Source organism: Seriola aureovittata, chromosome 10, assembly GCF_021018895.1.
Source record: "Seriola aureovittata isolate HTS-2021-v1 ecotype China chromosome 10, ASM2101889v1, whole genome shotgun sequence".
In the NCBI taxonomy this organism is placed as follows: domain Eukaryota; kingdom Metazoa; phylum Chordata; class Actinopteri; order Carangiformes; family Carangidae; genus Seriola; species Seriola aureovittata.
This window is the reverse complement of record NC_079373.1, coordinates 20,026,645-20,052,673: the sequence shown is the minus strand read 5'-3', so window position 1 is coordinate 20,052,673 and position 26,029 is coordinate 20,026,645. Positions and strand designations below refer to the sequence as shown.

General features: G+C 41.5%; 1 protein-coding gene across 1 annotated transcript; it reads left to right on the top strand.

Annotated features, from left to right (window-relative positions):
• The first annotated feature begins 339 nt into the window (after positions 1-339).
• uri1 (URI1 prefoldin like chaperone) lies at positions 340-8,712 on the top strand. The gene is made up of 11 exons (XM_056388041.1): positions 340-734; positions 1,779-1,813; positions 4,404-4,482; positions 4,763-4,898; positions 6,054-6,145; positions 6,236-6,299; positions 6,429-6,651; positions 6,759-6,996; positions 7,107-7,258; positions 7,342-7,582; positions 7,909-8,712. The coding sequence occupies exons 1-11, from the start codon at positions 663-665 to the stop codon at positions 8,095-8,097; spliced, it is 1,521 nt and encodes a 506-aa protein (XP_056244016.1). The 5' UTR covers positions 340-662; the 3' UTR covers positions 8,098-8,712.
• Positions 8,713-26,029: the final 17,317 nt, after the last annotated feature.

Genomic DNA, 26,029 nt, shown 5'->3' with positions numbered 1-26,029 from the left:
TCAAGCTCGGTTCAACTCGCTGAAAAACGGAAAATACTATGTTCTGATTTCAAAATAATAGTATGAAGTAGGAAATCGATAGAGCAACAATACAATGATGACGTAATGATACAGTCATAGACTGCATGGATACAATACAAGCAGATCTGGCTATGCTTTAAGTTAAATTAAATATTGAATGCAGAAGTTTTACTTGTAATGGAGACATTTTGTTGTTGTTGTTGGTTTTAATTATTTATTATTTGGGCAGTCCAACTTTATGTTAACTTGTGTTCAACATTAAGTGTTTTCAAAAGCGTTACCAAAGAGGTCTTTTATTTTGAAATCCTTGAACGGAAGTTCCATTTGTATTCCTGGAGTGTTGACATTGGACCGAGGTGTATGGCGCAGCGAGAGTGACGAGGAATATTTGCAAATCTTGGAATATTAAAACGTGGATATTTTTGGAAATCATGCAGAAATCCTGAAATGAGAGTGTGAGATGATATCACTTCCGAAAGTGTGGATAACTATCACTGCCCCATTGATGAACACGAGCAGAACGGGTCTCAGGAATCGCTGCTGCTGCATTCATAAACACTTCTTTAGGACTCACAACAACCCCTGAGCTTTGTTTGGGGTCACAAAACACCACATATTCCCGTTGTGCATGTGTGTTGACAATGGCTGAAAAGGGTAATATGAATATAGAGCATCTCGGCGGAGTTGTCAGGCTCCGGGAGGAACACGAGAAGGTAATGTGCTTAGTTGACACCAAACATTTCGCTGGCTAGTATCTAACGTGCAACGTTAGCCCAACCACAGCCAGCTACTGGCCACGCGGTGGACCAGCAAGGGTCTTTGACCTACGAGTGGATCTGCTGAAGTGCTTTTAACATTTAATACGGACATGTGTGCACTAATTTTACTAATTCTTACACGTGTAAGTTGTGGGTTTGTTGTTGTGACTCCCATTTTCGAGAAGCTTCTTCCCTTGCAGCCACTCACATGTTCAAGTTCTTTTTTTTTAACTGTTGCCTGGAGGAAGGTGTGTTTAGTTTCATTTCTATAAACTTCTGTGCTGTTGCTGCCACTTTCACTTGCAGGCTTGTCAGAGTTGTTGCCCTCTAGACTTCGTAACTGAGTTAACGGTTTTATGAATTGCCAACAGCTAGCTAACAGAGAGCTAGCTAGTAGGTCTACCATGTCAACGCCCCCTCCCCCTCCCCTTAAAAAAACATAGATATTGAAAGTCAGGAGGTCACAGATGATAGAAGTTTACAACAATTTTTGGGTGATGAAAGTTTTGTTTTTTTTACTTTAAAGTTGAAACTGCAATCAAAGTGCACTTCTTCTAGTTACTGACCAATAATCAGATGGTTCTATCATGAAATCTTATGCTGGTATTTCTCATTTTATGTGAAGGGCTTCAGACTGCAACAAACTGGAAAGCGTTGGTTTACATTACAAGCATATCGTCATGCATCACAGTGGAGGGGTGTTTGTGTAGATGTTCTGACCATTTGGATGTAGTTTTGACAACTTTTTTTTCCCTTTTGCTTTCCCTCTCCTGCCTCGCTGATTTGGTTTATTTTGCTGTGATTCTTTAACTTAGGCAAAATATTTATAATTCTTGTGTTTGCAGTATCAGTCACATTAAAGCACTAATCTGAAAATGGTTAAGAATTGTTAAACTACTAACTCTACTAACTTTAGGTTATTAAATCATCAGCACAAGACTGTGAAAATTGCATAGATTTCCAGCATATTCATATCGAAATTATTTGTCCTAAAAACAGGTGGTGAAAGACTGTGAAAGTCGGATTCAACACTGGTAAGCATTAAGAAAGTCCCATGTACTATTTTGGCAGTTGCATAGTGATAGTGATTTGTTTGCTTTTGAGTAAACTACATACACTACAAAATGTGGTGTGCTACAGTAGTACAGTGACGTCACACAAAGCAGCAAAAAACAGCTGGTGAATACAGGTGCCAGTATGATAGCTTTTTCTGTGGAAATATAGAAAATATGTGTATCTATGTAAAGAAAAGTCATACAAAAGCTCAGGATTAGCCTTCAAATTTGACTTGGTTAACATTAAACACAACTTATAGTCCTATCCTGCACAAACCCTGATTATATAATACATAAATAAGTCACAGCCAATGTTTTGTTGGACCAGCAGTAGCTCTTCTGCACTTGTACTTGCTTGTCTCTGAGTAATCCAACATCTATGAATACAGCTAATTTGACAAGGAAATTGAATGATTATTTCACTTAGAAGTGAAGCTCCTGTCATCATCTACTCTCCTTTCTGTCATTGAGGTCTGTGTGTTCATTCAGTTTATCATAATAACCACGAGTTTGGCTTCCAATTAATCAAGCATGATTCTGTGTAATATTGATGGCTTGCGTTAAGAGTGCCAGCTCTGGTCAAAATCAACAAATGAAACACTCCCTGACCAATCAGAGGCATTTGTTTCAAGTATGCCATAATTAGGCCGTTTATTCCTGCAGTTGCAGTGGCAGGAAGGAGCATTTTCAGTACAACACCAACTTTAAAGGCCATACACACCGACAGTGGTTTTCAGTAATGAACTGCCGAATGGACGAAATACAGTTATCTACCTTTGTGAACAATAAGTTTCGTTCCATTGTATGCCAGTTTTGTTAGATCTCTCCTCAGATTCAAGTTGGGGCAAAGCTATAGTGGTCAAGAGTATCATGGTAATTAAAACTGAGAAGCCCTACTGTCAGTCTTAAAAAGGCCTCAGCACCATGGTGCATCATACACATAGGTGTTTTCACTTCCTGTTCTTCTCAGGACTGTGTGGGCTTGTGCAGACTGTTGACATCGCTCCAACTCTCCTATTGGACTTGTTGGGCATTATCATTGTTATTGGTACATTGAGTGCAGTGGCCTCGCATAATTCTCAGCATACGTCCGTTCAAATGTAACCTGATGTCGCAGTCATATCCTTTATCAGAGTTATTATAATTATGAGATTCCCACTTGTGAACAGCATTCCCACAACTTCCAAGTCATAATTACAACATTGAAACGAATGATATTTCTGAAAACTCAGATATATTTTGACATTGCATTTAACAATACAAAGTTCCACTGAAGCAAACACCTCACATCAGCCAGAAACCTAGTGTCCATCCACCTAGAGTGGATATGGTATTGTCAGTGCACAGTATTTTAATCCTCACATGACCAATTCTGTATTCATACAGCAGTCTTAATCATGTGAACGCTTGCAAGTAAAATGGGAATCTTTCCCAACTCTACCATCCATCCCAAATGATGTGGATGTGGCATTAGCATAGGTTTGATGGCACAACAACCTGTGCGGATGTACAAGGCCTATACAAGTAAACAGCGGTGACTTTTTCAATTTCAAAAAAGAGCAGTAAAATACCATAAAAAAATTTGTGAGTCCAGTTTTGCAAATGGGTCCAAAAGTCCAGTATTCACCACAGGGGTTACTAACCACATTAACAATGGCTCTGTTCTAGTTAAGTGTCCCAGTAAGTTATGACAGTATAACAGTGAGCCAACATGAACAATAGTAGGACCCTGAACCTGAAATGGCAAAATGGAATTTAGCCATTGCCAATTTTGTTATCTACACCTGTGGTTTTCCTACTGTAACATGTCAAAATGTCTTCTGTCAAAAAGGTCTGTTTGTTATGACATTCCAAGAAGTTCTCCGTCTTTCTCACGTCTTTATAAATATTATATAGTATTAGTAAAACTACTTTTAACACATAACTTATATTTAAAACTTTTTTCTCAGAAAACTTTCTTGTAGGAGTGCGTAAAGGGAACAACAGTCTTCAACAGATTACTATAGAGCGACCAATTAGGAAAAACTGAGAGATTTATTAGTCTATGTTAAGGGATTTTGGATACATAGTGCTTTCTTCTGCCTAAAAAATAATTGCTGCAAGAGTAATTGGAAGTTATGCCAACATGAGGAGTTCATATTATGGACAAAGCTAACATAAACCTCTGCTAACTGTATTTCCAAACTGCTTTGATGAAAGAGAGAGAGTAACTGGATACATTTCTGTGTTCTTAATCTGCATTGAAGATGCCATCATAGTACAGTGTACTCTGTTGTCATGACTTCCTCCGAAGTCTAAAGTTTTACATCGTTCTACTACAAATAAATAACTACTAGCGACATCTTGATGCCATTTTGGTTTATATCATGTCTCCCCTGAAATCTGCACGTCCCCATTTCTCCATAACTGTGGTTTGCTTCCCATTGTCCTGTTTAATTTCCCAAAATAAGTCAAACAAACGTAATTGGACAACAAATGACTTCATAATAGAGATGGAACTTTAGCAGGAAGAAAATACTAATTTGAAGAGTTCTTGGCCTAATGTCATTGTAAATCCATGAAATTGCAGGAAGAAGGTGTCAGGTGACTATGAAGCCCTGAGTGACCGTCTTAAAACTCTTCCAGATCAACTGTCCTATGACATCATGGTGAGTGCTAACCTCACAAGAACAGAGAACACATACAGACTCATTTACACCACCCTAGGAATTGGGGGTTAGTTTTAAGGTGAATTCCTGTTGCAAATAGCAAGTTTACCATTAACCTGTGTCACAAGCTTCTTAACTTTGCAGAAGCTGACCCTAAACATATACATTTTTACTACTGGCATTGAGAGTTTTATTTCTTCTCCCACTTTCATCCCACATTCTGCCACCTTCTTTCAATCTTTTCTGCTCTTCTTCCCTCTGCTCATTGTGCTATAAACAGGTGCCCTTTGGACCTCTGGCCTTCATGCCTGGGAAGCTGGTGCACACCAATGAGGTCACAGCGTTGCTCGGTGACAACTGGTTCGCTAAGTGCTCTGCCAAGCAAGCTCAGAAAATTGTTGATCATAGGATGAAATGTGAGTCTGTGTTCCTCTCTGTAAACAGATTGCTTTGTTTATTTTTAATGTAATCAATTGACACTGCTGGTCTTCGTCCACCAGAGGGTGTAGCTGCATCAAGTCTGGATGGCTTGTCTTAGCACTGAAGAGACAAACTTACTTTTAGCTGTGCCATGATTCAACATTTAACTGTGGGAGAAACTTTTGACTATATCTATGCTATACACAGTCACTGTAAGTGTAACACTGTTTGTAATAACTGTACGGACGTGCTGCATGATTTCTGGCATCTGCAGGGCACTTTATTTCACACGGGTGGAAGCTGCAAGGCACATATGTAGAACTTAGTCACTGTTTTACTTTTGCATTCATTCATCACAGAACCCCACTGTCCCTACCTCTGTTGTAAATCTTGGGAAAGCAAATCGCAACTTTTCCTCCCCCGTGGTCAAAGCAAGTCAAATCATTGCAACATTGTTTCTTGCAGAAGAATAAGTCAAATATAACACGGGTTATATGTAGCTGTTTTTTTCAGTGTTTTCCCTGCTGTTCATTCTATGTCTGAAAATCTCATATCAAGTCAAATGGGCCCAAGTAACGATCTCTGATGTGAACATTATTAGGGTGTTTAGTGAAGCAGAAATGTGCTGCCACAGCCCATCCGCAGCCGTCTGTCCCCCCACCACTACCCCCCTCCCCTCTGCCTCCTATCTCCTGACCCTGCCCACCCCGCTATTACAGAGCTAAGTGCTGTAATACAAACATAGCTAGCTGAAATGTGTCAGACAGCGGCTGAGTTGTCAGGCCTTCTGTGTTTGACCTTTCCTCACTTCCAGTTGATGCACTGACTGGAGGGGCTCCCGATCGCCATGGAAACAAGGGCCCTCTGCTGCTATTAGTAAAAGGGCTTAATTGTTGTGAAGATTTAATGATCCGGAGTAGTATTCAGGGCAGAAGATATTATGAACTGTTTGTGTCATCATTTTTCAATTTTTTTCCCCCCAACTTGTTTAGAATTTTAACTCTTTAGCAGCTGGTTGTCATTGCTGTGTTAAATGTTTTATTGAAATCTCTTGTAGCCTGCAGCCAGTTTTTTGCACAATGGATTTTGTCAATCTGCCTCCAACTCTCTGCATGCATTTTCATGATAATGCACCTTTTTTTTCTCTACAGATGTAAAGAGTGAACTTGACAATCTATCCAAGACTGTGAAAAACTTTGAAGCCAGAGTTGGGTTTGCAAAGGATTTGGAAACAATCTCAGCCGTATGTTGCATTACTACCAGTCGTCTCACAGATAAGATATTGCATAAAGTATAAATGGGGACAAATGTATTGACCCTGCTTGTTCTTTAGAGTAAAGGGGACTATGTTGACATCAGAGAAGACGTCGGAAATAATGACACTGCTGTCATCAAAGGTATCTTTGTCGGTCGTTCCTCTGCCCTCATTTTATTTGTGCATCTTGCATGGTCTTATGAGAAGACAAAGAAAGCTTTAACCCAAACTCAGATTGACATTTAGGCTTCCATTTTGTCTGCTTTAACAGGCAGGCAAAGAATAGCTCACAAACCAAATTCTAAGCCAAAGCTGGATGCCATATTTGATCTAAAAGAGGAGGACGAGGAGAATGGCGGAGAGAGCGGAGAGGGCGGAGATGGAGGAGATGGAGGAGATGGAGGGAGCAGAAAAAGCATCCTGACTGAGGAGGAGCTTTGGGCTAGATTGGATGAACTGGAGAAAATGGAGGAGCTACAAGATGAGCAGTACAGGTACATGAACACACAGGGGCCTGCTTCTTTTTTTTTACCAGTGAATATTTCTCAGTAACTTTGATCTGGTAAGAAACTGAAATATTTCATGGATTGTTTTCCTTCAGATTATCTGATAATGCAGATGTGAATGGGGAGGACACATCATCCTCTTCCTCAGAGGAGGAGAAGGAGGGAGATGCTGCTCCTCCTGTCAATGGACTGAGTCTGAAGCCAAGCTGGAGCTCCGTGCCCAAAAGCAAAGCTCCAGCAAACGTGGACCGTAAAGAGGAGGACGACGACGAGGAAGAAGAAGGCAACTGCTTGCCTACCATCTTTTTCTCTCACACAGTCGAACCCAAGAAGGTCAGAGTGATAAAGCTTTTGCTCTTTTCTTCTTCTCTTTACATTCTACCGTTTAATTCTGTTTTGGTGACTTTGCCTTTACCTTGACCCGGTTCTGACTCTTGCCTCAGGTGAGGATAAACACAGGAAAAAACACCACATTGAAGTTCAGTGAAAGGAAAGAGCAGAAGGAACATTCAAAGAGGAAAAAGAAAAACGGACACAACAATGGACACTCCCATCACGAACTTCACAAAATCACAACACCAGCAGACATTTACAGGTAAAAAAAACAACACACTAGGACCTTAATGAATTATTGTTGAATTGCTCAGTGACACCAGCTGATTATTGTTTTTCTCTCAGGTTGTTTGTGGACGTGAAGAACGGGGAACCCATCCCCAGAAAGTCCATCCTAAAGTCACGGAGCAGAGAGAACAGCGTCTGCAGCGACACGAGCGAGAGCAGCGCGGCAGACTTTGACGAGCGCCGGATGATCGGACGCAGCTTCAGTCACGACGAGGCAACGCACAGCGACACCAGTGACGGCATTACAGAGGAGGACAGTCCTACGGCGGTGCCACTGCACCCCGCCAGCAGATTTGAGGTAAAACACATTGGTTGTGTTATAATTTGTTATACTTCTCACTGTCTTTTTTATCTAAACAGATCCCAGTCAAGTTTCTTTGTGTAGTCTTCAATCACAGTTAGAGCGTGAAGGCCTCAGCTGCATACCTATATTATGAAACAGTTTATGAGAATGGCACCTTTGAGCCTCACGCATCTTAATGAGAACATAACAAAACTCCCACTGAAGCCTCTTTAAGTTGAAGTGGGAGCTGCCTGTGGTCAAACAACTCTCTAAATGTCAGTCACAGTAGGCAGTGTGAACAAGAAAACGCAGCATGAAAACATTTCTCTCATTTCTTCCAGGCATTTTCAGGTACAGTGGTAGAAAAGGACCCGATGCCTTCAACGGTTCCACACCTGACCATCGCTCCACCGGCCCTGCCGACCATACTGGAGAGGAAACAAGAGGAGGTGGCGCCCGACGCGGCACCGCCCCAGCAGGCCCCGAAAAGGGTGTCTAAGTTTAAAGCTGCCAGGTTGCAGCAGAAGTGACTGTTGAAGAGCAAATATCCATGTTTCACAATAACTTTTTTTAAAAAGAAAGCCTTTGTTTCTTTTCTACCGCTGATGAACTGGACAAACCAGCCTCTCTTTTCCTTTCTTTCACTCTTCTTTAATCCACTTTCACTTTTAACCACACACAGTTTCTGTCATTGAATAAAACTGTTCAGTGTGGAAAAAGTAACAGTAGCAATGTTACCAAATCAGTCTTTCTGCTTTTTAAAAAGCTCCAAACACTTAGGTAATGCTGTCTCTTTTGCTTATCTGCTTCTACAGTATAAATGGCCGTTCATAATTGTCCATGTTTCTGTTGGGCCCGTTCAAACTGATTGCTGTCATACATTCCCCTGTCTGCTGCTCCTCAATTGGTCCATGCTGTTGCCAGTTTAGGTATGACTTTAGGCTGCCATAGCTGCCTTGTTTTGTTTCTTTTTCAAGTACTGATCATTAACCAGAATCAGGTGCCCGCTATAGCTCCTCCTTTTACCTTCTTTTGACCTGCCTAATGAATGTATGTACTCCTTTGTCACAAGCTTTGTGTAACAACAACAAAAAAAAAAGAATATTGATGGAAACTAAAAGGAAAATAAACGATTTTGGCTACAAGCCTCGTTTCCTCTTTCTTCTTTGAAAAAAAAAAAAAGGATCTTTGCTCTTGATGGATTTCTGTTTCATTTTTCTTCAGCTGGCGGTGTTTTATTTCTATCTCAATATCTTCATCAGAAACAATTTGGAAAGGTTTTCTCAAATATTTGCTAGACAGCATAGTAATAATGTGTAATGGTAACACATTTTTGCTTCTGATACCTAGTGTAAATTGTTTTGGTCTTTAAACAGCTATTACCAGATACTGACTGAGCTAATATGGTCTTTTTTATGAATTATTGTTACTCCTGGTGAATTTCCTGTTGTGCATTAAAATTTGAAGAGCTAAGTAAAGCACCAGCTCAAATTGCAACCAAACCTTCTAAGGGAGCAATAACATTTCATCAAAGTTGTAAAACCAACCAAACGCAGAGTGCCTACTCCAGTTAGTAAAAGTACAGTCAAACGACAGCCTTAATGGAAGAGAGGGAATTTCCAAGCCAACCACTGTGACAACAAATCAAGTTCAGCTCAGGCTCAAAAAACAAAATTGAACCGTTGAAGACCGGGAGAAAGTCTGGTTTGTAGATTACAGTTTGCAATTCTTGGATGCAGTATGACTGTGCATGAGATAAATCCCCACTACAGCACATTAAATACACAACTGCTCAACTGCTCCATGAGTGCATACGTGGATGATGCAAGATGACTGCCATAACATCAATGGTTGAGGTGAAACACTTTAAAAATTTTGAGCTGTTAGACAGCATTGCAGCAACACCCTTGATATGCAGCAGCACAAAAACAAAAAACCAAACTTTAGATAAACATGATAATGAAAATATCCTGGGATGGCAATGCTTCACTCACTCACCAAGAGGAGTGCAACTCTATTTTCTAAGTTGTGGCAAAGTAGAAACCAAATTGTGACATCAGAAAACACTAGGATACCCGAACATAGCTCTGAATTAATACACTAATCTGATTCTTTTTAAAAAAGTACAATGGTGAAGGAAGTACTCAGATCATTTACTCAGTAAGCACATCAATGCAACAGTGTGAAAATACTCCATTACAAGTCTTTAATTTAAATTTTCTCTCACATAAAACGACGAGTATTATCAGCAAAATGTGATTCAGTGGCTCCTTGAAAAGCTCACAAAAAAAAAAAGTTCTACCACATGACTTTGTATTCCTTTTTTTGGACTTTCATTTTTTGGTTTAATATAGGATGCTTTCACCTGTTTTGGGCCTTGAATGGTTCAATAAAACCATCTGAGAAGTTCAGAGGAGAAAAATGCCTCTTTGGTTGAACAACTCAGACATCTGAGACACGACCAGGGGCCTCAGCTAGACACTGCGTTTTTGTAAGGGAAATACTCCATTAAAGTCTGAGTACCTCAAAATTGTACAGCACTTGTGTAAATATACTTTGTGTAAATGTACTGCACTTCTCAGCACTGGTGAAGTGTAGAATAGCTGCCAGACAGAGCACAAAGTGTGTATAAGACAAGATGTGTGCATGTTTTTATTCCGCCTCATATGATTGGACTCATAAAATGAAGAGGAAAAAATTATCAGGTCATATCTTGTTTATTGCTTTTGGGTTATATTACTGGTATTGCTATGATTGTTATGATTGCATTTAAATCTAAACAGATGTAAAAACACAAACACACTGTTAAACAGGATCCAATATTTTTTCAAAATTCCCTCACAGTTGACATAAGTGGTTTATATTTGCTTATTTATATGGTTTAACTAATTTTTTTTTTTTTTTTTTCTGGCCTCTGACATTTTGGTATAACCTTTGAAAATTTGGACCTGCTTACAAAAATCACTTTCAGGCCAGGTTAACATGTTATGTGGAGGAAAGTGTTTTACAGTGGATATGAAAAGACCATAGTCGTGGACTGAACTGTATTGTTTTGGACACAATTTAGATTTCTAGAGGGGCACCTCATACACACAACTGTACCTCATCTCACCCACAAGTAGCTTTAATTAAAGCTGCGGCTTGTGAGTTGAAAGGCTATCACTCCTCTTTTAGCTAAATGGTGGGAGTGCAGGTCTCTGATAAGAAGCTTTTAAAACAGGTCCTGAGGTGACTCTGCCCCCCCCCCCACTTCCCCTTCATCAGGATTATTTCTCCAATATGAAAATCCAGGTAGCATGAGACAGATTAGGCAATGCTTAACATGCTAGCGTTGTGTTGGTGAGACACAGATCAATGGACTTATGTAGGTTAAGCTGTGAAGGTATATGCTGGAACATAGCAGAACTACATTTCAAAGAAATCTAGCGTACGAACTATGTAATGGGCTGGAACACAGGCGAGATCTCCATTTCAGGGATTAAGAGGGATTTTAAGAGTTATGTGATGAAGGATTCAAGCAGGTATTGTTGTCCAGACAGGTGCTTTGGCCTGGGGGGGGGGGGTGGGTGTGGGAGGTGGGGGGTAAGAGTTACACTTAGCTCCAAATGTCAGACAAATGCATTGAACAGCACCCAGTGTGCTAGCCATCTGCTTTGCTGTAATTTCACCATAAAGATCTAAGTTTCTTGTACCTACATCATTTACACTCGTGGCCCATAAGAGGAGCAGGTTTTTGTTCCTCACTCATCCCACTAATGAGCCTCAGGTGGAAATCACAGGAGAGAAACATGATCCATGGTGATGTCACAGCTCAGCAACTTTGTCACACCCCACACTTCATCAAATTCCCTCAAAGAAATTCAACAAAGTTTAAGAATCACATCAGGCATGTAGATATTTGTTTTGGCTCTACGTGTCTTTGAAAGGACATAAAAAAACAACAACTTAATATTCACCAAAATGTTTGGACAATGTTTATACGAAATCATTATTAGAGCAGAAATGTTTAGTCGACTAATTTCAAGTCAATCAAAAAAACTTCACTATTTAAAAAAAAAAAAAAGTTATTTTAAGTAATTTTTCCAGACAAAAACATCAAATATTGTCTGGTTCCAGTTTATCCAATGTGAGCATTTGCTTCCTTTATCAAATTAAATATATTTGGGCTTTTGACTTTTGCTCAAACAAAACAAGCAATTTGAAGACATCTCTTTGGACTGTGCTAATTTTACAATGTTTTTCATAGAAAAAGCATTTAATTAGTTAATCGTTGACAGGTTCATTGTTGATGAAATAACCACTAGTTGCAGCTTTAATCGTTCCGTTACCACCTTTGAAAATAGATGGACTACTTAAAATAACAAAAGTCTGTAGGTTATTGTTACCGACTGGCTCTAAGCCGGCAACAAAGAGGGAGGCCACACACAGACACTTCGATCAAGAAACAATTTATTTAAGTCAAATGAATAAACAAAGTAACCAACCAAATGGTGTGTGTAAGTAAGAAAGTCAGTCATGTCAGAAGTGTGTGGATGGGTGAAAATATGGTGTAGTGTATGTTGTAAGATGTAACAAACCAAACAAAGAGACAGGCTGTAGAAGCTGCAGCAGGCCCAGCTGAGAGAGGGAGACTACCTGAGGGGCGGACCTTTATGCCTTTTGGGAGGCCCTACCTAAATGGGCCGGTATTAACCACCCTCTAAGCTCCACCTTCCAGCCAACTCCCATAACTGCAGGAGAAGAGTGAGGCAACATGTCAGGAGAATGGAAAAGGGTCGTCACACCCCCTCCCTTAAAATGGGGGTCATAACTAGGATCCCCCCAAAAAATAAAAAAAAACAACTACAGTAAGAAAACAACTTACATTTCTCAAATAAATAACCAAGCTAAACAGCTTAAGGTCCTTAATCCAAATCCTCCGGTATATTGGCCTTAACCAGGGGAAATCCATATAAGCTATATCGTATAAACTTGTTCATATCCATACAACTTGCAAGTAATCTTCTCCCAAGACCGTGAAATGCCACATCCCTCTGCAACCCTGGTACCTAGGGAGCAGTTTAAGAGATGTGAATCAGAACAGGCAGGAAGCACACAAGTCAACTTAAACAGGCATAGCTCAATACATGGCATCAGCAACTGTGTTCTCATCTCCCTTGACATGACAGATGCTTAAATGGAAAGGCTGGAGGAACAGACACATAATGCATAAGATGCTGATTTGGGTTTTGGATAGAGTGGAGGAAAGTTAGAGGGTTATGATCTGTGTACACCACCAACAGATTTACTCCACCCCCAACATAAACTTCAAAATGTTTTAAGGCCCAGACGAGTACCAGTGCTTCCTTTTCAATAATAGAGTATTTCAATTCATGCGAGTTGAACTTTTTAGAAAAGAAACTCACCAGACAATCGACACCCTTTTCATTGGCCTGCATGATTACAGCCCCAGCTCCCACCTTACTAGCATCCACATAGAGCAAGAAGGGCTGGTTCATCTGAGGAGCTGCTAAGACAGGGGCAGAACACAACAATGCTTTCACAGAGTCGAAAGCTTCTTGACAGTGAAGAGACCATTCAATTTTAACCTTTGGACTAAGAAGGGAAGTGAGCGGAGCAACCACTGTTGAGAAACTTTTGCAGAACCGATGGTAGTAACCCACCATCCCCAAGAAACGAGAAAGTTCCTTCTTGGTCGTTGACATGGGAAACTGATCAATTGCTAACACCTTAGCCCTTACTGGGCAAACCTGCCCCTGGCATACTACCTTACCCAGGTAGGTGACAGTTGCCTTGGCAAACTCACATTTTGCCAGGTTAAAAGTGAGCAATGCCCAGGCTATCCAGTCAAACAGGGCCCAAATGCACTAAAGGTGATCTTCCAAGGAGTCGCTATAAATCACAACATCATCCAAGTAGACAGCACAGCCCACCAATCCAGACATCACCTTGTTCATTAGGTGCTGGAAGGTAGCTGGGGCATTACATAAACCAAATGGCATAACTGTAGGAATACAAACCACTGGGTGTAATAAATGCAATCTCCCTAGCTCGAGGCATCAAAAGGAACTTGCCAGTAACCTTTAAGTAAGTCAAATTTACTGACAAACTTCACTGAGCTGACCTGGTCCACGCAATCCTCTATACGTGGAAGTGGAAAAGAGTCAGGCTTGGTTACTTGGTTCACCTTCCTAAGATCAGTACAAGGTCTAAACGTACCATCTGCCTTTTTTACTAGCAAGCACGGGGAAGACCAACTGGATGCACAAGGCTCAGCAACTTTGTTCTCCAACATGTACCTGACCGGCTGTACAGTGCCAGAAGAGTGGGGTCAGCTTTTTGCTCTTTCACAAGATCACTGCAAGACACAGGCAAAGGAAAAACAGACCCTCTTGTCTTATTTGAACTGTCAACATGTGGACTAACACCATCACGGCTCATAGCGCGTCACTGCAAAGTTGGATAGTACCACAGGAGGATTTTTGGGAGAATCAAAATTTTCTCCCTGAGATGTTGGGGCATCCATAGGTGTAGATACAGCAGGCCACACTCGATCACCAGCCAGGTCATTTCCTAAGATGACCTGTACGCCCCCCATAGGCAAGGAAGGGCGGACTCCCATGGCCACAGCACCTTGGACCAGATCTGAAAAAAAGGATCAGTTTATGCTGGGAAACTGAGAAAACAGTCAAACCCATTCCCTGAACAACACAGGAACCAGTGTCTCTGAAGAAAAAGGTAACACAGATTCCACAATAAAAATTAATCCAGTGCCCCTGAATCCCTTAAAATCTTTACAGGCACTCCCAACCAGTGAGACATAACCATCCGACACAAATGCAGCATAACCAGAGTCAATATCATCCTTAGCTGAAAAATTTGCCTGTTCCACAACTGGAACCCTCAAACACCAACTTTGAGGAAGAGGGCTTCATGTGTGCCTTCACAGAAGCAATGGCACGGGCTCTTTCTTCTGCACAAAAAGACAGCAGCCCCAGAGGGTTTTGCAGTTACATAGACAGGGTTAAATTTTTTCTTCAAAACTGGACACTCATTTCTCCAGTGTCCTTTACCATAACAATAGTTACAGATACAGTTAGGGTCCAACTTACCCCGTAAACTATAACCTGCTTTAGCTAAAACTTCTGTCCCTTCCAACAAAGACTTGGTGGGAAAAACTCCAACAATGCTCTCCCTGCTGCCACCATCTCCACCACCCCGGCTCTCACCAAAAAAACCTTTATGGGTCAAGACAAATTCATCAGCTAGTTTGGCAGCATCAGAAACCTTGCTTACTTTGTGTTCATTGATGTAAGTAACAACACGATCAAGTAGAGTATTTTTAAACTGCTCAAGCAAAATTAGTTCCTGCAATCTCTCTTAAGGTTTTGACCTCAGAAGCAACACACCAACAGCTAAAATGAGTGGATAAGTCACGAGCAAATTCCGTGTAGGACTGCTTCTCTCCCAAGAGATCCGAGCCACCGACGATACACTTCAGGTACCAGTTCATATGCCTTAAATACAGCAGCTTTAACCAACTGATAGCTACCACTATCTGTAGCATTCAATGCTGAGAAAGCTTCCTGGGCTTTACCAGTGAACACACATTGCAGCAGTAGGGTACGCTAAGCATCAGACCAGTTTCAAGCCTCAAACACAAAAAAGATGTCAGGGTCCTTTTCATGAAACTTTGGAATTAACTGTAAACTGACAGCAATATCAAATGCTGGAGTGGGAGAGAAACACTCCTTTGTTTCTTCCTTTGGTTCAGCTTGAAGCTTCCCCTCACTTATAAAAAGGTCCAATCTATAACTCTATAACTTTTGTCTCAACTTCTCTACCTCCACAACATTCCTTTGTTCCTGTTGCAGTTTTAGCAGGAGAAGCTCTTTCTGTTGCTCAAATGTCAAAGCAGCCCCAAGACCAGTTCAAACAGGAGCCACCACTTTACCTGGCCCACTGACCCTAACAGAAACTACAGACACACTAGCTACCTGGGCACTGGCACCCTCCACTGAAACAGACAAAATATTTAACTCCACCAATTGTGTCTTCAACGTGGCCAACAACTCTTTATTTAACTTCTTAGAAAGCTCAACACTGTAATATTCAGCCACTTTAAAGAGCTGTTCTCATTTGTAAGAGTTAAGCAAATCCTCAGATGAAGACCAAACAAAATCATCAATTGAAGCCATTTCACCACCTTGGAGCACCTTTTCCCGCATGAACGACTCAATAAATCAATCCACCCCAGATAGGCAAAGACTACAAATTAAGACAATTTCCCACCACTACACAACAGAATTAACCGGCTGCTTTAAATATGGAACCCTATCCCTCTGGCTAACTGCCTAACCAATACTAACTAACTCACTTAACCCTAGTCTTCATGCAGGTCAGCATCGGGATGGATTAAACACAAGGCCCAGCAACCCAGTTAACTTCCAGCATGCTGAAAATCACCTACACAGTCCTGGTAGTGCCCCCAAGCACAGCTCTAACCGCTTACTGCACAAAAACAACAAAGACAGATAGTGCCCCACATTGCTTATGCCCATCAGGAATAAGGGTTCCAAATAACTCAGAAGCCTTCAACCCTTACTGGCAGTTCAGGATAATGTGTAATATTTGCAGGCCAAGATCTATGGAGCAACACTCTTAGTGGAATACAAACAGTTAATCCACAAAGCCCCTAAAAATACTAGAGCACCAAAATCTGTGTGAAACATTCCCCTAGAGAAACTTTACATTGCCGGTTTCCCGGCACTAACCATTGAGTATCCCGGACGAGCCCCCATTTGTTACCGTCTGGCTCTAAGCCGGCAACAAAAAGGGAGGCCACACACAGACACTTTGATCAAGAAACGATTTATTTAAGTCAAATGAATAAAAGTAACCAGCCAAATGGTGTGTGTAAGTAAGAAAGTCATCAGTCATGTCAGAAGTCCATGGATGGGTGAAAATATGGTGTAGTGTGTGTTGTAAGATTCAACAAACCAGACAAAGAGAGAGACAGGCTGTAGAAGCTGCAGCAGGCCCAGCTGAGAGAGTGAGACTACCTGAGGGGCGGCCCTTTATGCCGTTTGGGAGGCCCTACCCAAAATGGGCTGGTATTAACTAGCCACCCTCTAAGCTCCACCTTTCAGCCAACTACCATAACTGGACGAGAAGAGTGAGGCAACATGTCAGGAGAATGGAAAAGGGTCATCAGTAATTCAACTTCCAATACAAGAAAAAACACAAAATAAAGCATAAAAATGATCACCTGACCTGTCCCAATATATTTTTCTTTCATGTTAACTACAGCAAATCTTCACCACAACATCAAGACCAAGGACCTGGTGCTGCATTGGTGTCTTTTATGTTGGTTTTTGCTTTATTAAGGACTTCTAATAATATGCAGGAATTTCTTGAGAGGAATATGTTTGGAATGCGCTCACTTACTTGAAATAAGATGGCTCCTCCTTAACTTCCTTGCAGGATTATGTACAGGGAAGGTCACATGGATGGGAGTGTGATAAATGTTACGAGCATCCAGTTAAGATTCCGTAATAGAGCCATTTACCAACTAAAATGCTGAATCATAGAGGTATAGTGATCATTTATCCCATTATATGCCAGCAAACAGTTTGGTTCCATAAAGCTTAGGGGTAAACACAACATACAGGATCAGCCCGTAGAAATCTGAATAATTTGATGTCTATATATAGAGCGACGTCTCTATCTCTATGCTGTTACATGTTCTAACAGAAGTTTTCAAAGAACATAAAATGACTACTCTTTGCAGGTAATCCCCATACCAAATTTGACACGCATAATACCACATAATACTTTCATATGCGTGAATCTCAGAGGAGGGATCGATGATGTCTGCGTCCTGGAGACGCCAGTGCACATTTTACGCACGGTGCCACAGTCTGTTACACTTACACACCAGCGGCCAGATGAGGGAGACATACGGCTTCGGGACATGTCGAAGTATCCCGAGTAATTTTTATAAGACAGATTTCATTACCTCTTTCCTCAACTGGAAATACTACAGAGCAAATCACACCGCTGCCTTCGTCCGGAGAAAGCGCTTAAAGGTTTTTTTTTATTTTTATTGAGTTGTTTTTTTTTTTTGTATAGAGGAAACGGGAGTTGAAGGGGGGAGAAATCTGGGTCCGACTGTGTGTGCTGGGCGTTTTATGATAAAGCGTGTGAAGCGTACGGTCCGTCAGTCAGCAGTCAGTCATCCAGTTCAACATCACTCTCCACTGAACTCCAGCTGTCACCTCGTGTCCTCCGCGTCTCTTCGCATTAGCCAGGTAAGAGCAAACCACCGCCGCTCTCCAGGATTTACTCTGTGACTTATCTGTGAAAAGTGTGAGAGTTTAAGTTTCTGACGAGTCGGATTCTGATAGACGTGCCTTTCCCACTGCTGCCACTGTTTTTTTTTTTTTTTTGTTGTTTGTTTTTTTTGGGGGGGGGTATAAAAGTGAGTAAAGGCGAGGACAGAAAGGTGACTAAGGAATTCAGTTCGATACATTACTGTAAAAAAAAAAATAAAAAAAAATAAGCGAGAGTCTTTCTAAAGAATGTAGAAACAGCAAGTGTGTGTTTACTTGTACATATGCTGTATGAACAGTGGGCCATTGACATGATCCATAATGCTTTCATGACGACCGTCCCTCACGTTTTTTTTATTTCACAATGTCTGATTGCAATTTAGAGCCATAAATCCCATCATTAAAAACCAGACTGTAGCTACATTACAGCAGTAGCCTACAGTGTCTGTACCTACAGTTTGCCTGATGTTCATTGGAATCACTGAGTAGCCTTAAATGGCTCTATTCACAGGTTTTTAAAGTTGCACCTTTACCTGCTGTAACACAGTATCTGCTTTAGAGATTTCTTTCTTTCTTTTTTTTTTTTTTTTTTACTGTCACCTGTACAGAGTGGCACAGCTACTTTCAAAGCCACCCTCACCCTCTGCCTGCCCCCTCCCCTTCCTCCTGTTTCCAAATGCTCTCCTTTGAAGCGATGATGCCCCATCTGTCATATGTGAGCAAAGAGAGACCATGCTCTGCTCTTCTCAATTACTGAATTCTCCTCATGCCAGCTCCGGTGGGACAGGAGGAGGAGCAGGTGGGTGGCAGTCAGTACGATCAATCAACATGAAATATTCAGCTTTGAATATACACATCATTTACTGCTGCTGCTGCTGCCCTTGTTAGAGACACCCCAAAAAGAGTTGGGGCGTTTGTCTGAAGCGTTTTGTAACTGGGACCATGTGTGTGCTGCTGTGACACAGTTCCTGATACAAAAAGACAAAAATGTGGATGCATATGTTCAGGTGATCTTTTTTTTTTTTTTTAACTTTAAAACTGACCTGGATGGAGACTGGAGGGGTATTTGAAATCATTCTGATCAAAACTGAGAGGAAATTGGAGAGAAGGAGGGTGAGTGGATGAAACTGTATTAAATGTAGCGCCACAGCCGTTTTCTCATTATGCTGCAGTAAATTCATACAGCTTACATGACAAAGCTCTGCTTGGCAACTTTCTCCCCTGATAGAAGCACTTGTTTGAACATGAGGCACATGATTTGAATATCTGTAATCCATGCTGAAATCAACAGGCCAGATGAACTTTTTGGCACCCACTTACCACCACATTGAGTAGGATTTTCTTTCCCCCAAAATGCCTAAGCTATTTAGACTTAGGCTTAAAATCACTTGGAAAAAAAAAAAAGAAAAAAGCAAGGCAAAAGTTATTTGTTTTGTCTTCCCTCCTTGAGGACCACAGAAGTCCTGGAATTTTGAAATCATATCACAGGAGAATCTGAACCTTTCCAATCATTCAAACTCTTCAGGAAACTTTTAATCTCCTAAGTGTCTGCCTTGTGATAATAATATCTCTGTGATGTTGCCTCATGAAATTTGCCCGAGTACCATGGCCCTAAGTATTTGAGCTATGAGGCAATACAGTGAAAAGCATAGCCCCCTCATATGAGAACACAACAGTGAATAATTAATAACCTTGCTCCCAATTCCAGGAAAACAATAGCATATTGTAGGAACACTGCACTAATTTAACTAGAGGAGAGAAAAAAAACAGTCGACAACTTCGACAAAATGTGGAATGCATCACCATTGTTATAAGGCATGTCTGCATGAGTTTTGGTCCAGTTATTCTCGCCACTGCGGGCGGCTCTGCGCGCTTTCTATACATCTGTGTTGTATGTGCCTATACTGTAGTGTTGCATGCTGTATAATATTGTAGTGTAATGTTGTTTGCCTTTGAGATTAATCAGAACCCATTAAATACCCCTCTCTCACCTGCTGGCAGTATGTGAGGTGGAAGTGCACATGCAGGAAGCTATTTTCCACAGGCCTCCTCTCTTGGCTGTCAGCTCCCATTAAGGGGGAAGGTGTCATATCTGTAACACAGCTGAGTGCAGATGGCAGAGTGGAGGGGATGGCTCACCGATTTAAACAATGATTAATGAACAGAGATGGAAAACAAATTACATTGGACTATTGGAGGCAGGGAATTGTTTTTATGAAAATGTTAATTGTGTCTGCCAGGCTGATACCAGGAGTGGGGGAAGGGTGGAGTGAGGGCAAGGCAGCGAGGCAACCAAGGGGCTACTGATAGGACATCTACTACTCCCCTGGCTCAGATTATCGGCGTGTCTCAGCATGCAGTGTTTAATACCGTACCTTGGCTTTAAGACCTCTAATGTGCCATAACTTTCAAGGTTTGGCTTTTTATGATGAACCCCATGAAGAATTGTCGCCCACCACTGCACCAATTAGCGTTATCTCTAATAATAAGTGGTTGTAAGTGACGAGAGAAGGCGCCCTGTTCTAGTTGTAATTATTGCAGGCGGGTGCAGCTGCACTACTTAGGGAGATGATGATAATTATTTTTCTTTTTTTTTTTTCATTGCGGGTTGATTATTTAAGAGCATCATACACTCATCAGAGTAATCAGGAGAGAGTGATTAGTGAAAATCCACGAGGCTAACAGCTGCCACATTAAACACTTGCCTCTGTTGCCAACACACAGAGGCAGAGCCCTTCCACAGGACAGAGACGAACGAAAGCACTTCACCTTCAACTCCAGGACCACATGTGTTTGTTAGAAAGTCAAGGCTGAGGGCACACAGAGAATTAGAGTAAACAGAGCGCCCCATGAAAAGGCATGTTGTTGTGCACCAAGGTCAATCTTCAATGCTTCAATTCACCAGTACAGGAGCTGAGGGGGAGTAAAAGTTTGATATGGCATTTTTGGAAGTGTGGGAAATAGAGGTAGTTACTGTGCAGTGACCTTGCCCTCCTCCTGAAACGTCTCTCATTGTATTAAAATGAGCTAACTCTGAATGCTCTGCTGAATGAGGGCTGTTTGATAAGGTTTGTCATCTAACACCCGATCTGATGCAGAATCCGACACACACAAAAAAAACAAAAAAACAACAACAAATAAAAAAAAGTCTCAATTAGAGATGTGTGCCACGGCCATGTCCGGTGTTCATGCGGCGTTGCTTGCCACTGTGTAAGGCCTGCTAAACTAAGGGCTAATTCTCTTAGCCCAGATGTTGCCTGAGCACAGTCCTGGGATCCCACTGGGTTGATGAGCTCAATCAGTGAAATGATGAAAAGATGATTTTGTCCCTGTAATTACAGTGTGTAAACTACTTAGCTAGGATTGCAAAGGAAGTCATTTTCTAATTACGCTGGTACCCCGTTGTCTAATGGTGGATGTTTTGTTGTTTTAGAGAGCGCGGGAGAGAGAGAGAGAGAGATTGAGAGGAGGAAAATATATATGAGTGTGTGTATGTGTGTGTGTGTGAGAGAGAGAGAGAGAGAGAGAGAGAGAGAGAGAGAGAGAGAGAGAGAAAGAGAGAGAAGAACTTCACGAGGGGCCTGTGCTCTGCTGCTGCGGCTGAAAAAAGACCATCACAAGGGCAAGATGGCTGCCAAATGAGAGTTCATTGAATTATCAGCCCAGTTAATGTGCCTTGGATTATGCTCTTTGTTTGTCAGTTTTTTCCTGTAGATGCCATAGCTTAATGAGATACTGTAAGTGGCATTACCAGACTCCCGCTGTGATTTTGTGATGACTCATTTAATGACTTTTGTCTTAGTGCCTCCAAGTGCTTCAGCAACTGAAAGTAGACACGTCTAGTTTTTCCCTCTATTTTTGCCATTCCTTTTGATTTCCCCAATTGCAAATATTTAGACAAATGCGACGTAAAAAGAAAAGGATCTTGTCTCTTTAAATGATATAGTGACAAGGCTGCATTGGCAATCTGCTTTCCTTGCACCGGAGGAAGTTGTACTTCTCGGGAAAGCAAAACATGTCAGTATGTTGCGGACTGAAGAAGCTCCATTCTTTGAGATCTGTGTGAGTTCTGTTGGAGCTGGCTGCCGTCCTGCAGGGCCCAACCATCTGATGCAGCCTACACCATGTGGATAGGCTTCTCTTGTGCAAGGCATCCCCTACGCACCCCACACTGTTAACACACCCCATCGTACGCCAAAGCTTTGTTTGTGTCCAGAAAGAACAGGTGGTCTGTGCAAACAAGATCAACTGTTCACACATTAGTGATTTAAAATACATTCTATATGCACGTGCCTGTGTGTGTATGTGTGTACGTGTGTGTGTGCGCGCGTGCGTACGTGCGAGAGAGAGACAGCATGAGAGAGTGGGTGTCTTTGCATGTGCATGTTGAGGGAGAGTCGAGGAGACAGTGTTTATATTTCCTTGCTTTGTGAGTGAGTGCCTTTGAAAGCATCAGAGGAGGCTCATGAATGCAAAGTTTATATAAGACACGTACACACACACACATTCACACACATTCACACACACTCACACACACACACACACACACACACACACACACACACACACACACACACACACACACACACACACACCATAATGAGGTTATGATACTGCATATTTCCTCCAGTAAACTCGCATATACTTTACTTAGTCACTTTCACATCTTTGCCTCCTGCATAAATATGATCTGTGAACTGTTTGTCATTTGAAAAACTTATGTGGTAAATTTGAAGTATTGACATAAAAGAGGAATGTTTTCCACCAACTCACACAGGTACAAACACAGCTGGTCACCGCTCGACAAACAGGTTTTTTTCAGTCTGACTTGCAGTTGCTATATACCATGTAGCTTTTAGTATGTTGTCAGAGGAACTTATTTTCCCTCTGTTGCATTCAAGGCCACTAATCTACATAACTGAGTGAGACAAACAAAAATTAATCGAAAGCTCTCTTTCACTCAACATGTGAAATAGCTGACTCCCAAATAACTGCACATCACCACTGCACCACATGCACGCCAGATTTATTTTTACAGGGCACAAGCCAGATTTTTGATAGTTGTAGAAGGAGTGGCATAGATTTACTGCATCCACAACAAATGTGTATGTATTCCTTTATGAGTTCTTTAGCTATTACTCACAAGGAGCTAGTTTGTCAGTGCTGTGTGTGCTCTTTCTGTGCTCTGTACTCCCGCAGTAATGAATGGTGCTGGTTAGACTATTCTGTCTCCGTCAGGCTTTTGGGGGGGCCTACAGAGAAGCTCCTATAGGGTTTCATTAATCTGGCTGTCAGAAAGTATATGGGTGCTATCTTTTGTACGGGTCATGGTGGGCAGCTGTGTTACCACTGCCCTCTTCCTTGTACAGGCTCTTCATCCCCTGACAGGGCGGTCCACAGGATGGTTGGCTGGCTGATTTGGAGGGGTTGGGGCGTGGGTGGAGTGAGACACAGGGGGCATAATGCATGGCATGGGGCTTTTACTGTCTGCACATAAGCCTGCTCTGTAATAATGAATAAAACAATTGTTATCTGCAGGCTGGGATGACAGGGAATTCCAGGAATTTCTGAGAGTCGTGATCTCTCGTTATGTGTGATTTTGAAGTGGGCAGAGGCATGTCATAAGGAATCTAGGACATTTATGTATAACAATGCACTGCATCCTTAGCTATAGGTATATGAGGTATGGCTTAACATATCAGACTGCACCATTATTATGTATTTCATCAGAATTTTATATTATCATATCACATCGTAACTGTATAAATTAATGAAACTTTTATTATTATGTCATGCAGACAACTGTGGCAAGCATTCATGGGCAACTTCGTGTAAGCTAAACCCAAAGTGCTGTGTACACATTTTCCAACAGTATCCAAAAACAAAGAGAGGAAAGAGAGAAAGAGAGAAATCACAATAAGTGCTAGTTAAATAATCCATTATCCCGTCTTTTCCAGGCTCTTGAGACAAAGTTAGTGAACTTAAACGCATAAAAACTGAACAACATTCCAACTCGTGACACTCTTAAATCATTATAGTATATAATGCATTAGAAAAATGCTAATATGTTTAAGGCTGTGTTATCAGTCAAATTTAGCATCCATCGCATATGTACTCCTATGTTATCACACTACCTACTAGTTTATTGCACCTCTGCTTGAGATAATCTTAATTTTAGGTTACACTGAACACGTTACTGTAACTGTTGGCTGCAGGCTTGTGTAGCTGTTTGTGCTGCATTAGTTTTCAGCTCAACCATCCACATAAATTATTAATGCTTTTTAACTGCTGTTAAAAAGACACATGAAATATGCAGTTCTGATCTATAAATTTTATTCACGTGTTTCATTCCAGTGTCACCTAACTATGGATTTACAATATTGTCCATCCATCCTGGCTGACAGTGTGCTGCAGCTACAAAGTGGGAAGATTATACATTCACCCTCTTGTAGATTAAATACTGGAATACAGAATCCTTAGCCCGACTGCAGTGAAAATAAATCTAACAATGTTTGATATTGTCAGATCTAAAATCATCCAGAATGCACAGCTCCCAGGGCTGGTTTAAATGTGTACGTGTCACTTTTTCCTTTTATTGCCTGTGCTAAATCACACCTGCTCCTTATTCGTCTACGCGCGGCCACACCTAAGAGGCGCTACTGTGACACGATGCTTAATAACAATCAAGCACTCTCTCAATCTGCACCAAAAGAGCCTAATCCACTCTGACAGAGAAAACACCTGATGGCCCTGCGTGCCTCTCCCTATCTCCACCAATTCCTGCATAGGCTACACACACACACACACACACACACACACACACACACACACACACACACACACACACACACACACACACACACACACACACGGTGATGACGGTTCTAAGCCTCCTTGCTATGCTTAGTTAATCAGAGGAATACCACTTTAGCAAATATGAAGTGGATCTAGTGTATGCTAATATCATTCGCTCACTTTCTCCCTGTCAGATGTGATTAGGTCAGACCTGTACCCTTACATTGATCTCAGCTCAGAGCACAAGCACAGTCCACACCAGCCATGGCTGCAGGCACGCCAGCTCTTTATCTCTGTGGTTTTGTGTACAACATTTTCATTACTGTCTTTAGACTATAGGCATCAGCAGCAGCAGCAGCAGCAGAAGCAGCAGCAGAAGCAGCAGCAGAAGCAGCAGCAGCAGCAGGTGGCTCACACTCCTTGTCAGACATTTTATCTTCAAGGCCTTTAGTCACATTAAATCCAGTGTCATGATTTTGAATAAGGTTGTGTTTACTTTGGGTTACTCTTATTACTGGCCTCACTCTTACTTTCAGTTAGCTAGATGTGACAGCCGAGTATATGCATTGCTTAATAAAAACAAAAGCACACACAATAATACAGTAGTCAAAGTCATATCATAAGATGCTGCAAAGCCATTTGAACTCGAGCCTGGTCAATCATTATTGATTGGATGCAGACTTCAAAATGGATGCTGTGTACACCATTACACATCCAAGGCTACTGTACAGTAATGACATTAATAGAGGTAAATGCAATAATAGTTCAAATGATCGTAATCCTTGAAAGTTGGTGGGAGGTGGAGGTGGAGCATCTTATGTCCCCCTCCGCCCTCTATGCTGACTGCAGAGGAACACCAGGTTAAGAAATATGAAGTGCATCTACTGTATTCTCGTATAATGTACTCACTTTCTTCCTGTCAGATATGATTAGGTCAGTATCATATGGTTAAATTGATTTCTGATCTGCAACTTAAAGCAGACACACAGCTCACACCAGCCACTGCTGCCTGCCTGCCAGCTCTTGATCTGTGCGGTTTTGTGTACATCATTTTCATGACTGACTGAGGTTGCAGTCCAGGATGATGTAAGCCTGTGTTAATTCAGTGTGGACAGTGCAGGCTTTGTTCTGTGCCCTTTGGTGCTGCACTAGAGCTGTGCAGGGCGCGCTTATGTGACCTCTACCATTGTAGCACGATGTGAATTTGAAGCTTTGTTTTGCTGCTACAGCTGAATCAAAAAAAAAAAAAAAGGGAGCCGGGCAGAGGAAAAGTGAAGCATACTTTAGCTTTCCATTTGGATATTCTGCCTCTAACTTTAGTTTGCATTTTTGCATC

What these genes read in the sequence shown, in the direction of transcription:
- uri1 (XM_056388041.1), top strand. Translation starts at nt 663, where the DNA reads ATGGCTGAAAAGGGTAATATGAATATAGAGCATCTCGGCGGAGTTGTC. An exon ending in CTACAAGATGAGCAGTACAG is followed by an intron (nt 6,652 to 6,758) that starts GTACATGAACAC and finishes GTTTTCCTTCAG; the next exon opens with ATTATCTGATAATGCAGATG. An exon ending in ACACAGTCGAACCCAAGAAG is followed by an intron (nt 6,997 to 7,106) that starts GTCAGAGTGATA and finishes CTCTTGCCTCAG; the next exon opens with GTGAGGATAAACACAGGAAA.